We start from the raw sequence: 19,610 nt of genomic DNA on the forward strand, positions 1-19,610 counted from the left end.
TAAAGAGAGATTTCTGAAAGCATCTAGAGATAAAACGCTGCTAACATACAAAAGAAACCTATCAGATAGTTACAGACCTATCTAATGAAACTTGGCAGGCCAGAAAGGAATGGCAGGAAATCTTCAATGTGAACAGAAAAAAAATATGCAGCCAAAATATCATTTATCCAGGAGTCAGTCATTAAAAATAGAAAGAGAAATAAAGTTTTTCCCAAATAAACAAACACTGAGAGAGCTTATCATCACCAAACCAGCCCTACAATAAATCCTAAAAAAGGACTCTATGAGGGAAATGTTGCAAAGAATATAAGGTACCAGAGACATCACTACAATCATGCACTCTACGGAGAACGCAATGAATCCAAACTCACATTTTTCAATGATAACACTGAATGTAAGTGGACTGAATGCTCCAACCAATGACACAAGGTAGCAGCATGGATAAAAAAACAAAATCCATCTATTTGCTGTCTAGAAAAGACTCATTTTAGACCTGAAGACACCTTCAGATTGAAAGTAAGGGGATGGAGAAGTATCTACCATACGACGAAGTCAAAAGAAAGCCGGAGTAGCCATACTTGTATAGGACAAACTGGACTTTAACCTGAAGGTAGTAACAAAACATGAACATCAACTAATAATTACAGGAACTCTCCATTAGGAAGAGGTAACAATTACAAACATCTATGTGCCTAATTCAGGAGCACCCAAATACATAAAACAATGAATCCCAAACATAAACAGCCTGATTGATAAAAATGTGCTAATTGCAGGGGACTTTAATACTCCACTGACAGCAATGGATAGATCAACCAGACAGAAAATCACTAAAAAAAACAATGGACCTGAAGACACAATAGAACAGATGGAATTGATACATATATTTAGAACTCTGCATCCTGAAGCTAGAAAACTCACCTTCTTCTTGAGTGGACATGGCACATTCTCCAAGATAGATCACATATGGGGACATAAAGCAGCCCTCCATAAATATAAACAAATTGAGATCATACCATGCACACTTTCAGATCACAATGCTATGAAACTTGAAAACAAACATAGGAAAAAGTCTTTAAAATCTTGAAAAAAGTGGAGGTTAAAAACTACCCTACTAAGGAATGACTGGGCCAATTAGGCAATTAGAGAAGAAATTCAAAAAATATATGGAAACAAATGAAAACGGAAATACAACAATCCAAACCCTCTGGTGTGCAGCAAAGGCAGTCCTAAGAGAAAAAATATATTGCAATCCAAGCGTATGTCCACAAACTAGAAAAAGCACAAATTCAAAATCTAACAGAGCACCTAAAGGAACTAGAAGGGGAGAAGCAAGAGCACCCGAAACCCAGCAGAAATAGAGAAATAATAAATATCAGGACATAAATAAACAATATAGAATCCCAAAAAACAGCTAAGTAGATCAATGAAACTAAGAATTGGTTTTTGAAAAAATAAACAAAATAGATAAACCTCTACTCAGACTCCATAGAATGAAAAGAGAAAACACCCAAATAGACAAAATAATAAATAAAAATGGATCTATTACAACTAATCCCTTAGAAATACAAGCAATCATCAGGACCACTATAAAAATTATATGCCAACAAACTGGACAATCTAGAAAAAATGGACAAATTCCTAAACACACATGCACCAAAATTAAAACGGGAAGAGATAGAAAATCTGAGCAGACCCATAATTTGTGGAGAAATTGAATGAGTTATCAAAAATCTCGCAAAGAATAAGAGTCCAGGGCCAGATGCCATCCCAGGGGAACTCTAACAGACATTTAAAGCAGAGTTGATACCCTTTCTTCCCAAGCTATTCAAAAAAATAGATATAGAAGGAAAACTTCCAAACTCATTCTACAAAGCCAGCATAACTTTGATTCCCAAACCTGAAAGACACCCGCCCAACCAAAAAAAGAGAACTACAGGCCAGTATCCTTAATGAATACAGATACAAAAATTCTCAACAAGATACTAGCAAATCGAATTCAACAGCATATAAAAAGCATTATCCATCATGATCAAGTGGAATTCATTCCTGGGTTACAGGGCTGGTTTAATATTCAGAAATCCATCAATGTGATACATCACATTAAAAAAAGAAAAGATAAAAATCATATGATCCTGTCAATAGATGCAGAAAAAGCATTTGACAAAATACAGCATCCTTTCTTAATAAAAACACTCGATACCGTCAGGATAGAAGGAACTTACTTAAACATTATAAAACAAATTTATGAAAAGCCCACAGCTAATATCATCCTCAATGGAGAAAAACTGAGAGATTTCCCACTGAGACCAAGAACACATCAAGGATGTCCACTCTCACCACTGTTGTTGAACATAGTGCTGGAGTCCTAGCAACAAGAATCAGACAACAAAAAGAATTAAAAGGCATCAGAAACATCAAAGAAGTAGTCAAACTTTCACTTTTCACATATGACATGATACTCTACGTGGAAAACCCGATCGACTCCAACAGAAGCCTTCTAGAACTGATCAATGAATTCAGCAGTCGCAGGGCACAAAATCAATATACAGAAACTGTGTGCATTCCTATACATCAAAAATGAAGCAACAGAAAGAGAAATCAAGAAACTGATCCCATTCCCAATTGCACGAAAAACCATAAAATACCTAGGAATAAACCTAACCAAGGATGTAAAAGACCTGCATGCTGAAAACTATAGAAAATTCCAAAAGAAATAGAAGAAGACACAAAAAAATGGATAAACATTCCATGCTCATTGATCGGAAGAAGAAATATTGTTAAAATGTCATTATTACCCAAAGCAATTTACACATTCAATGCAATCCCCATCAAAATTGCAACAGAATTATTTGCAAAGCTAGAAAAAACTATCCTAAAATTTGTATGGAACCACAAAAGACCCCTAATAGCCAAAGTAACACTGAAGAAGAAAACCAAAACGGGAGGCATCACAATCCAGACTTTAGCCTCTACTACAAAGCTGTCATCAAGACAGTATGGTATTGGCACAAAAACAGACACATAAGCCAATGGAATAGAATAGAGTACCCAGAGCTGGACCCACAAATCTATTGCCAATTAATCTTTGACAAAGAAGGAAAGACTACCCAATGGAAAAAAGACAATCTCTTTAGCAGGTGGTGCTGGGAGAACTGGACAGCAACATGTAGAGAAGAATGAAACTAGAACACACTCTTATACCATACACAAAAATAAACTCAAAATGAATGAAGGACCTGAATGTGATACAGGAAACCATCAAAACCTTGGAGGAGAATGCAGGAAACAGCCTCCTTGATCTCAATCACAGCAATTTTCTACTCGACACATCCCCAAAGTCAAGGGAATCAAGAACCAAAATGAACTATTGGGACCTCAGCGAGATAAAATGCTTCTGTTCTGCTAAGGAAAGAATCAAGAAAACTAATAAGCAACTGACAGAATGGGAAAAGATAGTTGCAAATGACATATACGATAAAGGGGAAGTATCCAAAATCTGCAAGGAACTCACCAAACTCCACACCTGGAAAATGAATAATCCAGTGAATAAATGGGCAGAAGACATGAATAGACACTTCTCCAAAGAGGACATCCAGATGGCCAACAAACACATGAAACAATGCTCAGCATCACTCATCATCAGGGAAATACAAATCAAAACCACACTGAGATACCTCCTCATGCCAGTGAGAGTGGCTAAAATGAACAAATCAAGAAACTATAGTTGCTGGCGAGGATTTGGAGAAACAGGACCCTCCTACACTGTTGGTGGGAATGGAAACTGGTGCAGTTGCTCTGGAAAACAGTGTGGAGGTTCCTCAAAAAACTATCCATAGAACTCCCTTATGACCCAGCAATAGCACTGCTGGGGATCTACCCAAAGGATACAGAAGTGCTGATGCATAGGAAGACATGTATCCCAATGCTCATAGTGGCACTGTCAACAATTGCCAAATCATAGAAAGAACCTAAATGTCCATCAATTGATGAATGGATCAAGAATATGTGGTTCATATATACAATGAAATACTACATGACAATGAGAAAAAATGATAACTGGCCATTTGTAGCAACGTGGATGGAACTCGAAGGTGTTATGCTAAGTGAAATAAGTCAGGTGGGGGACAGATACCATATGTTTTCACTTAGAAGTGGAACAGGAGAAACTTGCCAGAGGACCATGGGGGTGGGGAAGGGGAAATATATTTACTGAGAGGGAAGGAGGCAAATCATAAGAGACTCTTAAATGTTGAGAACAAACTGAGGTTTGATGGGGGTGGGGGAGTGTGGAAAATGGGTGATGGGCATGGAGAAGGGCACCTGTTGGGATGAACACTGGATGTTATATGGAAACCAGCTTGACAATAAACTATAAAATAAAAATTTTAAAATGCTCCTGAATCGGATAATAGTGATGGATGTACAACTATCTGAACCACTGAATCATATACATTAAAATGTTGAATTTTATAGTATGCAAAGTATGTCTCTATAAAAATGTCAATGAAAGGGGGATAGAATTTCTTTGGACTAAGAAGAAGGAAGAAAATTGCAGGCAGGAAGAACATCACTCTATCTTACAAATGTGGAAACATAGGCTGAATAGGTAGGCTGGGAAAAGACTAAGGGAGTTTAGGCTTTGGCTTTTTGTAGAAGTCCATGGGGAGCAACAGAAGGCTTCTGAGGAAGGGATAAACACTGCCCAATCTAAGTTTTGGGAAAATAATTCTGACAACAGTGTGGTATAGATTTTGAAGGTGAGGGAGTGGTATATTTTGTCTAATTATTTACAGATATTCATTAAGTGCCTCCCATATGCCAAGTACTTAACTGGATCATTCAAGAACCAGTTGTGGATTTTATATCTCGTGACATAGGATAGATACTCAGTAAATGATGAATAAGTTGATGGCTTGGTGTGGATAGATGGACATAGAGTAGTCATTTAAAAGGCTACTGAAAATAAATGGGCACTCTCCTTATTTCTCATTCCCCAGAAGTTGTTCAAGAAAAAAGAATGAAACTAATGAGGCTATGGGAAAAGGAAGGAGGGGCTTAATAAGAGAGCTGATTCAGTAGCTGAATTCACAGCACTTGGTGATATTGATGATTCTTTGAAAGGGTAGGGGAGAGAGGAGTCAAAGATATTGCCTAATCTTCAAACCAGGTCTTTGACAACAGTTATGATCAAGGGATAAATTAAGGAAATGCCAGCAGAGGCGTCTTAGTAGGATTAGTCAGATAGGTCTTAGGAAAACCAAGAGAGAAGGGTGGTGTTGATAGTAGACTTTGGAAGATCTTTGAGGAGAAAGGAATGTCAACTGCTACACTGATGGAGAGGATGTGTGTGATGAAAAGATCTAGGGTTTTCATAATGTGGAGATTAGTGATGACTCAATAAGAGAGTCAGGGAGTTAGAGTAGCTGAGGTTAAAAGCACAGGTGAAAGGTGTGCTGTGGAGAGAAGAGCGCATTTTACTCTGATCCCAGAAGGAATAGGTAGGGAAATGTCAAGGCAAAGAGGATAGTTGACAACATTCACATCTGAGGGGCTCTGGGTATTCTCTCATGTTCTGAGAGCTGGCCTGGAGGCCTCAAATAAATTGAAAGTGTTTTGAACAGCTGCTATAAGGAATGGGACAAAAATTCACAAATTGGTAAACAGTATGAGGATAAACAGTGGATGCCACAGAGCATGAAACTAAACTGAGGACTGAGACCAAAGCATCTCTGCATTTTTACAGAAAGCTTAGCTGTCTGAATGTGAAGAAGGGCATGGCATACAAGGCCATATCATAAGTGAGAAACAGCATAGAGGTATAGGGCAGAGGGATGAGGATTGAGAGCTATGTAGTTCAGAGATTAAATGGAACGAGAATCATGGAACTAGGTTCAGGTACAGAAAGAAGTTGAAAGCTCAGAGAACAGAGAAGGGTGCAAGACTGAGAGTAACTTCTCTGAGCCTCATTTTCCTTTCTCATCAGTAGGGGGCAGTGGTAAGTAGTGTCTAACAAATTGCTTTGTTGCCTATAAGCATAAACTTTGATAAGGAATAAGCAGGTTGATGTTGATTGGTTGTAAGCAAGGTCCTTCCCAGATGGGCTAGGAACTAACTCACAGAAAGGTGAGGATGTTTAACTATCGCTTTATGAAGCATACATTCTTGGACTTTATGGCCATGCTCTGCCCTCTCTGCCTGATCATATTGTGAACTTTTAGAGAACTGGGCCATATAATTCTCTAAGAGGGAGACTGCCCTCGTCCCCCAACAACTAACAGGCCAAAACATCCACATACATACTCATTACAACTCAACTTTGGTAAATAATCCTTCCAAGAAAACTAAAGAGGCTCAAACATTAATCTCCTAATCCAAATAGTGAGTGAGAGCTGGTTTGTCCATTTCCCTTATACAGAGGTATCTTCTGATGATAGTAATTTTTAGGTGGCACTGAGGATAAGTCCTAAAAGCAGTTAGTTTCCAGCATATTTTGGGCAATGGCAGCTTTGTTGGAATAAGTGTCTTCCTTTCCAAGGAGGTCTCTTGGAAGGCAACAAGATTCATTTAGACATATTGCTGCTGGGATGTTCATTTAAAGGCCAGCCTGCAGCCTTTATGTACATAATTTGTAGTGATCCCAGGATAATGCTGTAAGAAATAGTCAGACCTTTATTAACCAGAGTCAATCAGAGACATCAACCAAAACTTGAATTTGACTTTAGAAGAAGATTGTTGGGGGGGGGGGTATTAAAAAATGATGTAGATATCTGGGCTTTATTTTATGAAGCAAAACCAAATGCAAACCACAAAGAAAATAACAACAAAAAATTCTCACAAAACAAAACAAAGAAAAAGAAGAAGGAGATATCACCTTATACTTATAATGGCTAAAATAAAAAAGACAAGAAATAACAAGTGTTGGTGAAGATGTGGAGGAAAAGGTACCCTCATACACTACTGGTGAGAATGTAAACTGATACACCACTATGAAAAACAGCATAGAGGATTTTCTATTTTTTAATTTTTTTAAATTTATTTTTGATACAGAGAGAGACAGAGCATGAGAGGGGGAGGGGCAGAGAGAGAGGGAGACACAGAACCGGAAGCAGGCTCCAGGCTCTGAGCTAGCTGTCAGCCCAGAGCCTGACACGGGGCTCGAACCCACGAATGTGAGATCTGACCTGAGCCGAAGTCGGAGGCTTAACCGACTGAGCCACCCTGGCGGCCCTGCATGGAGGCTTTTCAAAAAATTAAAAGTAGGAATACTATATGATCCATTAATTCTGCTATTGGTAATCTGCCCAAAGAATATGAAAACACTAACTTGAAAAGATGTATGCACCTCTACGATTATTGAAACATTATTTGCACTAGCTAAGATATGGAAGCAACCCAAGTGTCCATAGATAGACAAATGGATGAGAAAAAATATATATGTTGAGTATACATATATATATTCAATAGAATGTTACATAGCCATAAAAAGAGGATAAAATCAAGCCATTTGAGACAAAATGCATGAATGTAGAGGATATTATGCTAGGTGAAGTAAGTGAAACTGAGAAAGACAAATACCATATTATTCCATTCATCTGGTAGCTAAAAAATGAATAAACAAAAAGCAGACTTATATGTATAAATAAAGAGAACAAACTTATGGTTGCCAGAGGGTAAAAGTGTTGAAAAATGGGGAAAACATGTGAAGAGGAAGGGGAGATATGGGCTTCCAGGTAGGAAATAAAAGAGGATAAAAAGCATAGTAAAAGGAATATAGTTAATGATATTGTAATAGTGATGTGATGGTAGCTACACTTATAAACATAGCATAATGCATAAACTTATGAAATCACTATGTTGTGCACCTGAAGCTAATGTAACACTGTGTATCAAGTATACTCAAAAAAAAAAAAAAAGAACAAAAAATGGATTCCAAAGGATGTCCAAGAGCTAATAAAGATTCAAACATAAGAGACAATTAGATGTAATGGAAATAGTATGCCATCTTTGCGCAAGTTCCAACTTGAACTTCCTAGCTATGAGCCCCTTGGGAAATAAATTTCCCTTTCTGATTTTCAGATTCTTCTGTAAAATTAAGGTTATGTAGCTATCTCATGAGATAGATTTGGGAGTCAATTACAAAATGTGCGTAGAGTTCTTGTGAATGGTATCTAGCAAATATGATTTACTTAGTGAATATCACTTTCCCCTTTACTCTCTTTGTCTTCTTTTTTATGTTTTTTATTTATTTTTGAGAGACAGAAAGAGACAGTGTGAGCAGGGGAGGGTCAGAGAGAGAGGGAGTGAGGTACAGAATCTGAAGCAGGCTCCAGGCTCTGAGCTAGCTGTCAGCACAGCGATGCGGGGCTCGAATCCATGAACCTTGAGATCATGACCTGAGCCAAAGCCGGATGCTTAACCGACTAAGCCACTCAGGCGCCCCTACCCTCTTTGTCTTCTTAACCCAAAACATGACAGGTATTGTCTCTAGCCTTGTGATTATCAGTTCAGAATTTTTCTTTCTCTGTGATTGTACAACCCAGGATACCACCCTCTTCCACACACACAAACTCTCTTCTCTGGAATAAAGATATTTACATTACAAGGATTGCAGAGATAGCAAGGATCACCAAAAGAAAAGATTGCTCACCTTTGACCACAAACTTCACAATGTTGCTTCGCTGCTCAGATCCTACCCGGCCCTTGGCAGTACAGAAATAGGAGCCAGAGTCAGCCACCACAGCAGGCTTGAAGAGTAAGGTACTCAAGACTGCTACTTTGATGGGTTCTTGATTGTCAGTCTGTTCCTTATACCAAACATAGCTGATGGGAGGAGAACCCCAAGCCTGGCATTGAAGACTAATCCTCATTCCCTGGGGTACTGTGAAGCCATAGCCACTGCCAGTCGTCACTGTGGGCTTTGAAACAGAGACTGCAAAAGGAAGACAAGAGGGGAGACTGAGAAGTTACAAGGATATGTGAAGAAAAGGCTGAGTCATCTTTCCTGGGTATAGGGATAACCATATATCTGCAAAGGGAACTAAAAGGGGCTCTTGATTTGGGAGGGAAGAAAATAAATATTCCTTTGGAAGATTAGGTACTGTTCTGTGTTATCTAGAGTTTGGGATTATCTGGAATTAAAAATCAAAGGATTTAAAAAAAAATAATAGAGGTGTTTTTGGGGGGATTCAGTAGATTGCGTTTTTGGATTATCTGCAAATTTGGATTACCAGGGCCAAATTTTCATAAAATTGTTAAGTCAACACTATTTATCTTGGCTGAACCCAGCATCCCTTTCCCCAGAGCTTCTGTCAGCCTCTAGTTACTCTACAATATTATGATTAGATAGATATACTCATTTTCATGAGTTTTAAGACCCAGAACCCAAGGAAAGTAACCAGGGTGTGGCTGCTGGACCTTCTGGGACATTTAAAGGGGCAAATATTTGAAGGCCAGGAACCCTTCCCAACACTTTTGAGGATCTTATGCCTGTCAATGCCTCTTGATTAGCACATTTAACTGAAAAGAGTCTGTATATAAGTAAACAAAATTCTCTGGGTTTCTCAAGGTTTTCTAGGATTATAGTCCTTTATTTGGTCTTTGTCCTTTAGTGCTTTCCTACCCCCACAGTGACTCACGTTTCTGGACACGAAGCTCAATGATCTTATCTTTCACCACTTGGTTGCCATTGGGGGTCTGCCAAGTGACTTCACATGTGTAGTGGCTTCGGTCATCCATCTCCAAGGTATTCAATTGGAGGGACACATCTCCTGGAACCTTGTGGTTCACTTGTAGGCGGCCCCGGTACTTTGCTTGCTGGATATGGTCTCCAGAGGAATCATGTAGAAAGATGGTGACTGGGTCCAAATCACGATGTACCAGCCACTTTACCAAGACTTGAGTGTAACCTTGCAGAGGACCATAGGTGCATGGAATATTTACATCCCCCTTCCAAGGCCCTGTCACACTTTCAGGTGCTTCCAGGATGGGGTGGCCTGAAGAGGAGAAACAGAGGAAGAAAACAGACATAGATCACACACTCACCTGGAAGTTAGGATAGCAGTGGCAGAACTCAAGAGGCTTCTGAGAAACACCTTTTGAATTTTCGTCCATAATACTTTCAGATTCCATGTGTCATTTTGTTCCCTGCCAGCCTTCCCATCAATCAGAACCAGTCGTCAGAAGGAAAGCTCTTAGCATTTTGGCTCTTGTCAGTTTCAAGTCTTTTTCCTGTCACTACCTTGCTGAGATATGACCTTGGGTAAGACTCTTTTCACCCTGAGGACTCACTTTCTTATCTACAATGTAGAGAGTTTGAATGGAATGATTTCTAAGGATCCTTCAAACGCAAATTCTGTAAGTGTATTTAAAAAAACTGATAATGAGTGACTCTGAGCATCGTTTAATGTGACTGTTGGCCATCTGTATGTCCTCTTTGGAGAAGTGTCTATTCATGCCCATTTCTTCACTGGATCATTCATTTTTCATGTATGGAGTTTAGTGAGCTCCTTATATATTTTGGATACTAGCCCTTTATCTGATATGCCATTTGCCACTATCTTTTCCCATTCTGTAGTTTGCCTGTTAGTTTTTTTGATTGTTTCCTTTGCCTTGCAGAAACTTTTTATCTTGATGAGGTCCCAGTAGTTCATTTTTGTTCTTGATTCCCTTGCCTCTGGGGATGTGTTGAGGAAGAAATTGCTGCGATTGAGGTCTAGGAGGCTATTTCCAGCTTTTTTCTCAAGGGTTTTTATGGTTTTCTGTCTCACATTCAGATCCTTTATCCATTTTGAGTTTATTTTTGTGATTGGTGTCAGGAAGTGGTCTAATTTCGTTTTTCTACAAGTTGCTGTCCAGCTCTCCCAACACCACCTATTGAAGAGGCTGTCCTTTTTCCATTGGATGCTCTTTCCTGCTTTGTCAAAGATTAATTGGCCATATACTTGTGGGTCCAGTTCTGGGCTCTCTATTCTATTCCATTGGTCCATGTGTCTGTTTTTGTGCCAATACCATCACTCATTATCATGGAAATACAAATCAAAACCACACTGAGACACCACCTCACAACGGTCAGAGTCGCTAAAATAAACAAATCAAGAGAATATAGATGCTAGCGAGGGTGTGGAGAAACAGGCACCCTCCTATACTGTTGGTGGGAATGTAAACTGGTGCAGCCGCTCTGGAAATTAGTGTGGAGACTCCTTAAAAAACTATCGATAGAACTCCCCTATGACCCAGCAATAGCACTGCTAGGGATTTATCCAAGGGATATAGAAGTGCTGATGCATAGGAGCACATGTACCCCAATGTTCATAGCGGCACTTTCTCCAATAACCAAATCATGGAAAGAGCCTAAATGTCCATCAATTGATGAATGGATCAAGATGGGGTATATATATATATATATATATATATATACACACACACACACACACACACACACACACACACAATGGAGTACTATATGGCAATGAGGAAGAATGAAATCTGGCCATTTGTAGCAAAGTGGATGGACCTCGAGGGTGTCATGCTAAGTGAAATAAGTCAGGCAGAGAAGGATAGATATCATATGTTTGCACTCATAGGTCTAACAGGACAAACCTAACAGAGGACCATAGGGCGGGGGAGGGGGAAAGAGAGCTGGGGAGAGTGAGGGACACAAATCATGAGAGACTATTGAAATACTGAAAACGAACCGTGGACTGAAGAGGGAGGTGGAGGGAGGGAAGGGAATGATGGTCATGTTGGGGGGCACTTGCAGGGAGAAGCACTGGGTGTTATATGGAAACCAATTGATAATAAACTATTATTTAAAAAAGAAGTAAAATCATTAGTTATTGTTAAGTTTGAAACTTTCACTTATAAGCCTGACCTTTTTTCCTGATTTCTTTTTATTTTTGCTTTCTCTTAGGTTTCAGCAGGGATACACTGGAAAATTCCATACTGAGGAGGAATGGAGAGGAAAATGTCTGAAGAGGAAAAGGATATGAATAAAATCCTAGAGCTGGCTATGGTAGGGATGGTAGTATGAAAAAAAGGAGACTGATCCTTGGCATGCTGGGGACGGAAACATGAAGGAGAAGGGGAATTGAGGGTGTTAAGAGAGCCATCACCTTCCTTTAGAAATTTCCATTCATGAACTCATATTTTGAGGATATTGTGTTTTATTTAACTCTGACCAGGAGTGAGGGGTTGTATTTAGGCAATTTCTTTATGTCTGTCATAGAAGAATGAGGTTGAAACTGTGAGATGTTACTGAATAAGAGTCGTTAATGTAGATAAGGATTCCCAGTCTTCAGTCAAACAGATGGAAGAGAGAGTGGGTGCATGCTCCCAGAATTTATTGCCAAGTACCAGGGCTTCTATCAATGGGGAGACTAAAGTCAAGCCTCTAGTCTGTGCTCTCACCAGGCATTCTTAGAACATAACTAGCATATTTTGGCCAAGATAAAAGCCTTAAGTAGAAAGGAATAAATAAACATGAGTCTATGTTGTTAAATCTACCACATATTCTCTGGAGGGTTTCAGATTGGGCAGGAAGCAGAACTCAGATCCATGAATGGGAGATTTGCCCATAGGGCAGATTTTGATTTGTCCTAAAAATTAACTTTATAATTAATCAGATCTGTTTATTGATGGACTAAGCTGTCAGTGGGAAGTTCTGAGTTTTGTTTATGTCTTGGACAGTATTACTCTTTATGTTCTCTTCCAGTCCTAGATGGTTCATTGCTAATAGGCTGTAATGGAAATGGAAGTTAAATAATTACATTTTCTATCTGATGGTAAATGTTCACCAGCTGGTGGCGAGTTTCACTATGCTGTTGCTAATGTAGGCCTCCATATGCATGCAAATACAGCTTATCATCATCATGAATACAAACGTGTCACTTGCAAGCACACATATGGGGCCATAAGCCCCATGAAAACCATCTTAGCCTTTTAGTTTAATATCCTCTTTCCCACTAATCTTCCAGGTCTCCCAAATCTGCCTCCTCTCATCTAAAAGATTCTCACACTTCTCTCCTGGACAACAAAGCAGTATTCTGCTGTGAGGACATCTAGAAAAGCTGAAAATGTCTTTGTATATGTGTATGTATGCCTCCCCTCTTGGGGGACTTTAGGGAACTTCAAGGCCTGGCTTGTGTTACCCTCTCTGGGAACCTCCTGGGAATTCTCACAGAGCTCACTCTGGTCTATCAAGAATATGAATAGCCAGTCTCAATTTCTCAATATAGAAAGTCACTTCTAAAAGTAGATTGGGCTTGGGGCACCTGGATGGCTCAGTTGGTTGAGCATCTAACTTTTGATCTCAGCTCAGGGTTTGTGTCATGAGTTCAAGTCCTGTGCCAGGCTCCACGCTGGGCATGAAGCCTACTTAAAAAAAAAAAAAAGTAAAAAAGAAAAGTAGGTTGGGCTTGACTTCCACATTCCAGAATATGGGTCTGGGACAGAGTTAGTAACCATACTTCTAATAATTACAAGTTTTTTCCCCTTTTACTTTTTTCTTCCCCTCTCCTTTCTTCTTTCCATCCTTCAACCCATTCTTCTATCTGGTTTCCATTTTTCCTCCTTCTTTTTCTTGTTTTTCCATCTTCCTCCTCCTGCTTCATTAGTAGCACAAAGACAGAGTATATGGTAGGCACAGATCATCACACACACAGAAAGACATTGTACATTATGTACTCTGATCTCCAAAGTGAAGGTAATCTCAATATAATTGACTTACATAGTCCAGCTATCCTTGTGATTCTCAGAGAGCCTAAAAAAACACTGAATAGAAGCACCTAATGAGATCAGGAGAACAGTGAAGGACAGCATGATGTAGTAAGAAGAACAAGACCAATCCAAGTCCAAGGTCTATCTTAACATGTGACCTGTGTCACCATGTCTCTGTGTGACCTAGAGTAAATTGATAAGCCTGTCTGAACTTCAAGTCATTATCAATAAAATGGACATAACAATAAACCTTCCATGCAGGGCTATTGTGACGATCAAATGAGCTTATAGGTGTGAAAGCACCTATCATAATGGCTGGCATTTAGTAGGTGTGGATAATTGCTATTCTTGCCTCATGTCTCATGCCTCAAGAGAAACCTTTCATATTTGTTTTTATTCTTTTTATGTTACAGAAATCCTCTATATATCTTCTCCAGAGTGGACAGATTCAGTTTTAATGATGACCTGAAGGAGAAGTTAGCACAAGCCACCAGCTTGAGGGAGCCTACCAAGTTATGAGCAGGAAATAGGCCATCCATAGATAATAAGGAGCTATAAAGGATGGAGTAGACTGTATCTATAACAACAGAGCCTGTTTGGAAACCAATGTGAAAAGTTTGTCAAATTAAACAATATACCTAACTTTCCTTGAAGACTGGGTAGGGGAAATCTATTTCAGGAAAGACTCACCTCCAGGATAGGTGAAAACCACGAAATGGCAAGATAGTTGGTATAACAGGGCTTGGGGGTACCAGGCAGTATAGAATTTGAAGACTTCTAGAATGGCATAGCTGCAAGGGCTTTTAGTTGCATTTCCTCATGGCACACATAGGCAAGCCAAGAGAAAGATCCTTACCTAAGTTTACACAGAAAGCATGGGCTGAATTGGGCCTAGGGGCCTAGATGAAAGGCTTTCAGATGCTACACTGCTTTCTTACCTTATTAAACCACTAGCTGCAACTGAAATTAGTAACCACTTACTTGGGCCTACTTGACTTGGTTTAAATTATGTTATCCTAGGATAATATCCACTTGTCTTGCTGAAAAAACATTCCATCTGGTGTCTATTTTCTTAAAATCCTTTCCCAGGCTTTCAGAGTCTTATTCTCTTTTCTCAGGGAAAAATTGAATTTTCTCTAAATATTATCCTTCCACAGGAGAATAACCTGGGCTAGGCATTAACTCAAGAGGTTTTGTTGAAAAAAGTTTAATTTGAGAAAAAGGGGACTGGACTTAGAAAAGCAAACTGTGGGGCCTGTGTAACAGTCCTAAAGAAAGGAAAGGCTTAGCTTTCTGGGCAAGGGTTCCTTTATAGGTCCAATTTTGGGTCTCTTTTTGAATCTTCCTCCTCTCACCATCACACAGAGAGTGGTGTTTTTCCGTAACCACACAACCCTATGTTTGGCCTCTCTCCCTCTCTTGGGCTGCCTCCTGGTTTAGATAATAGCTATTAATAAAATGTTTATAAGATTAAATATTTATTATTATTATTATTATTATTATTAAAACAGGTGTCTTTGACCCAGCAGCTGATTCTAGCCCCTAGAGGCCCTTTGAGGCCAGCTAAGGTGACCTAACACTGTACAAATAGGCTGGAGACACTCCCTGGAGATATCCAAGGAGAGGAAAAGTGTTATTGGCCATTCAGTATGTCCTGAGATTCAGGTCTATAGTGTTAAACACCGCACACAAAAGGAAGATCTGCTTCCATGTCTAGAGGACCTCACAGGCAGAGGAGGGAATAATATACATGAGAACACTCACATGTACACACACACGATTTAACTTTAACATGTACAGAATGTTATCACCCTGAGCCCCAGTCCTGCCTCTGTAAGTCTCAGATAAAACCAACTGATTTGGAGAAGGTATAAAGGTGTACTCTAAAACCTGTTAGAGAATGAAAATATTGCAGCTGTAAAAAAAAAAGTACTATTATTTAGGAGTATTATACCACTAACGTTCTGTGGCCTGTAGTACGTTCTTTTCCTCTCAGGTGACTTAATTTAGTAAGGCTCTAGAATTTGATGGTTCACAGAGCCCCAGGATAGGTTAGCATAATCTGAGTCAGCTATTAAAACTTCGTTCTTTCTGACCACAAAGGGACACCAACCTAACATACATACATCCTCTCCCTCTTAAGATATGGAACAAGCTGAGATGCAGGAAGAGCCCTTTCATCCTATCTTGGGTCTCACTTAGCTGTTACTCAGGCTTAGCTACCAAAAATTCTATCTCAATTCTCAGGGATATAAATGGAGATGGAGGAATACCCAAGGAAATAATGCTTCTATGGGGTAGTCAGACCTCTTTTAGGATATATATTCAGCATTAATTTCCCTCAAGTAGCCTGGACAAACTGTGCCATATTCACAGGGAAGTAAGCTATCCCAGGAGGTGGAAAGAAACCACCAAGCTCTGCGAATACCAGTTAAAGAAGTTAGGGCTTGTTTATTTTTGAGAAGAGATGAATCAATGGGACATGATGTCTGTCCTCAGAACTCTAAAGGGCTATCACATCAAGGGAGAAGATATGTTCTATGTGTCTCCAAGAAATAGAACTTTGGCTATAAGATGGAAGTCACAAGGAAGTGGATTTAGTTCAACACAAGAAAGACCTTCTAACATTTGGAACTACTGCTGGATAGACCAGATAGTCTGGGGAAGTGGTGAACTCTCAATCACTGGGAGCATGTAAACAGATATGTTGAGTACTTGTTCATAACAATGAAGAATGTGTCTAGCTTATTTTTAAGGTCCCATCTAACTCTTGGACAACATTCTTTCTTTGAACGTTATATATCTTAACAGGGATCAAGACCTAGAAATAGAGGAGTTAAGGTATAATGGTAGGATTTCATGTGAAAGAAGATGGAGGAAGGATTTGAGTGACATTGGGCACCTTCTTAATGTCCCTGATATATAACAAGTACTACAAAATCATGTGGATATTTTCAAGAGAGGATCCTTTTCTATTTCTCCCCAAGCTTACCTTCTGGCTTCTTCATCAGCAGGCTCCAGCTGCCCCAAACTGAGAGAGTCTGTAGCACTGTTTGAGAACATTCACCTATTCAGCAGGAATAGGCTTTCCTCAGTAGCCATTCAGTCCCCACCCTCCAGCCTTTTGCTTGTGCCAGCAGTAGCAGTCTGGTTGCAAGTTTCTGCCTTACCATAGGTGACCACTATTAGGTGGCCCAGGAGCAGGAGGTCCGGGAAGATCCCCATCACAGCCTTAGACACTTTTATCCTTTGTTCCAGCCTTCTGCTGTCAAAGGCTTGAACTTCTGATGGCTGTAAGCTTCTGTGCCTGCTTACTTCCCTTCCTTCTCTGTATCTCTGACTCGGAATCCCAGTCCAATCTCACATTCTTCTTCCTTCCCTATTTCAGCGCAAGTCATGTGAGCACCCCCTACCTCCCCTGCCTGGGATTGGAGGTTCAGGGTGAGTGAAACAATTCCTCCCCCTGCTAGATTATTGATTTGAGCAATAGGACCCCTGGAGCAAATAGGGATCTCTGATCTTTGATCTCTCAGGCTGTGTTTATTTTGGGTTTCTTGCACAAGACTCAGAGGTTGGGGATGACTTTGGGGATGAATTTTCTCCCTCTAGTATGGAGATATTTTCCTTTCTGGTGGGGCAGGGAGGAGAGATCAACATTGCTGGCCTATGCAGTATTTAGCAGTCATACCTTTAACTCTTGCCTGATACACCTATACAAATGAACAGAGTGTTGGCAGTGGATGCCTGTGGGTTTCAGAGCACAAGAGATTAAGTGTATGAAGGAAATTTCTGTAAATCAAAACTTAAATAAATAATTGGCAAGCCCTTGGATAAAGTCATTAAGGGTATATATACCCCTTATCTCATATTTGGGAAGGTTTTTGAATCACTTTCTCCAATAGCTTCACTTCTTTGGTAATAAATGTTCCCACTAGTGCTCATTAGGGTTCTATTATTTATTTGTTTAAGGGAAAGTTGAGTTTAACATCCAGTTTACTTGTCCATTGACTGGTAGCGGTATGCTCTATGAGGCTGAACTTTTCAATAATTTTCAATTGCTACATGTCTATGATTAGCAAGAGAGGAATTAAGCTTCCAGCTTAACAGATTCTCTTCATAGCCCCCAGAGCAATTGTAAGTTCACCAGCAGTCTACCCATAGGTTTGGCACTGCTTATAGTCTACAAAGATTTGAAAATATAAACACCTCCTGAAGGAGAAATACATCCAATAAATTCATACCAAAATAAAATTAAAGTCTAACTTTGGCCTTTGCTTTTATGTTTTTTTTTTTTGTTTTTGCTTTTGATTAGAAGGATAAGAGAGGTCTTGATCAGAGAAGGGGTGAGCTTTGCAGAAATGATGAGTGAGGCCCCAAGGACAGACATTATCTCAGCCACATGCTTGCTAAGGGGTAGTTATATACAGATGATTTGGGACTTGACAAAGGCTAAGAGGAGACGCCAATATTTCTGTTCCTGATATTATTATTTCATGGAATTTTGTCAAGCAACTCTGCTTCCAAGATTCAATCTTTCTTGTCTGGTTGTCCCTTGAATTTTAGTTATTTCATTCAGTCCACCTCATTTGAACTTCCAGGCCTTGGTTTCCATTGGGTCCTCATACAGCAATCCCTGAGCTTTGGAGATCCCTCCTTTTGAATTTAAGAATGAATACCCTTTCTCAACCACCACCACCACCAACACACACACACACACACACACACACACACACACACACACACACACACCTCCCCTTTACAGTCTTTCCTGATGAAGAGCCTACCAAAAACCCATGTCCCATTCAACTGGTGTTAGTATGCCTGGCCTGGTGACTGTTTTTTTTAATGTTTATTTATTTGAGAGACAGAGAGAGAGAGAGAGAGAGAGAGAGAGAGAGAGAGAGAGAGAGCTGGGGATGGACAGAGAGATAGATGGAGAGAGAGAATCCCAAGCAGGCTCCACACTGTCAGCACAGAGTCTGACATGGGACGCAATCCCATGACCATGGGATCATGATCTGAGTGGAAATCAAGAGGGGGATGCTTAACCAATTGAACCACACAAGGTCCCTGGTAACTGTATTTTTTAACTGCCTCCTGCCTCTTGAGATCAGAAGGCCTGATCTCAACTCGAAGGGGAAGTCAGGAAGCCTAGAGAAGGGCTTGGCTCTGCATCTACTTAATTCTGATGATTAGAGCAAGTTAAATGTGAACTTTAACTTCCCCAATTGTAACATGAGCACTTGATGTTTACATAGTTTCTGATTTTTAAAAATAAAACTACACTATACATACAATAACAACTATAAAAATGATAGCCACTATATCTTGATAGTTTACTCTTCCATGCACTGTACTAAACACTTTGTTTTCTTTTCTAGTTTATTGTCAAGTTGGTTTTGATATAACACCCAGTGCTCATCCCAACGAGTACCTTCCTCCATGCCCATCACTCCCCTTCCCCTCTCCTCCAACTCCTCATTTGTTCTGAGTATTCAAGAGTCTCTCATGGTTTGCATAACACCCTGGAGTTCCATCCACATTGCTTCAAATGGCAAGATTTCATTCCTTCTCATTGCCATGTAGTATTCCTTTGTATATATAAACCACACTTTTGTGATCCATTCGTCAGTTGATGGACATTTAGGCTCTTTCCATGATTTGGCTATTGTTGAAAGTGCTGCTCTGAACATTGAGATACATGTGCCCCTATGCATCAGCACTCCTGTATCCATTGGGTAGATTCCTAGTCGTGCTCTTGCCAGGTCATAGGGGAGTTCTATTGTTAAAATTTTGAAGAACCTCCACAATGTTTTCCAGAGCAACTGCACCAGTTTACATTCTCACCAACAGTGTAGGAGGGTGCCCGTTTCTCCACATCCTCGCCAGCATCTATA

At 39.8% G+C, this 19,610-nt stretch overlaps 1 protein-coding gene across 6 annotated transcripts in view; it reads right to left on the minus strand.

Annotated features, from left to right (window-relative positions):
• The window catches only part of VSIG4 (V-set and immunoglobulin domain containing 4), a 39,347-nt gene extending 22,309 nt beyond the window's left edge, over positions 1 to 17,038 (minus strand). For 5 of the 6 annotated variants that reach the window (XM_029930264.1, XM_029930263.1, XM_029930262.1 and 2 more), the window contains exons 1-3: positions 16,884 to 17,038; positions 9,636 to 9,992; positions 8,648 to 8,929 (exon numbers count right to left, since the gene is read on the minus strand). In XM_029930264.1, the coding sequence (XP_029786124.1) occupies positions 8,648 to 8,929; positions 9,636 to 9,992; positions 16,884 to 16,938 (694 nt within the window). In that variant the 5' untranslated portion in view covers positions 16,939 to 17,038. Of the gene's footprint in view, positions 1 to 8,647; positions 8,930 to 9,635; positions 9,993 to 16,705; positions 16,743 to 16,883 lie in introns of those variants that run through there. The other variant, XM_029930261.1, reaches the window with a different exon arrangement.
• Between the last annotated feature and the right edge of the window lie 2,572 nt (positions 17,039 to 19,610).

The sequence above is a fragment of the Suricata suricatta genome, chromosome X, assembly GCF_006229205.1.
Source record: "Suricata suricatta isolate VVHF042 chromosome X, meerkat_22Aug2017_6uvM2_HiC, whole genome shotgun sequence".
Lineage (NCBI taxonomy): Eukaryota > Metazoa > Chordata > Mammalia > Carnivora > Herpestidae > Suricata > Suricata suricatta.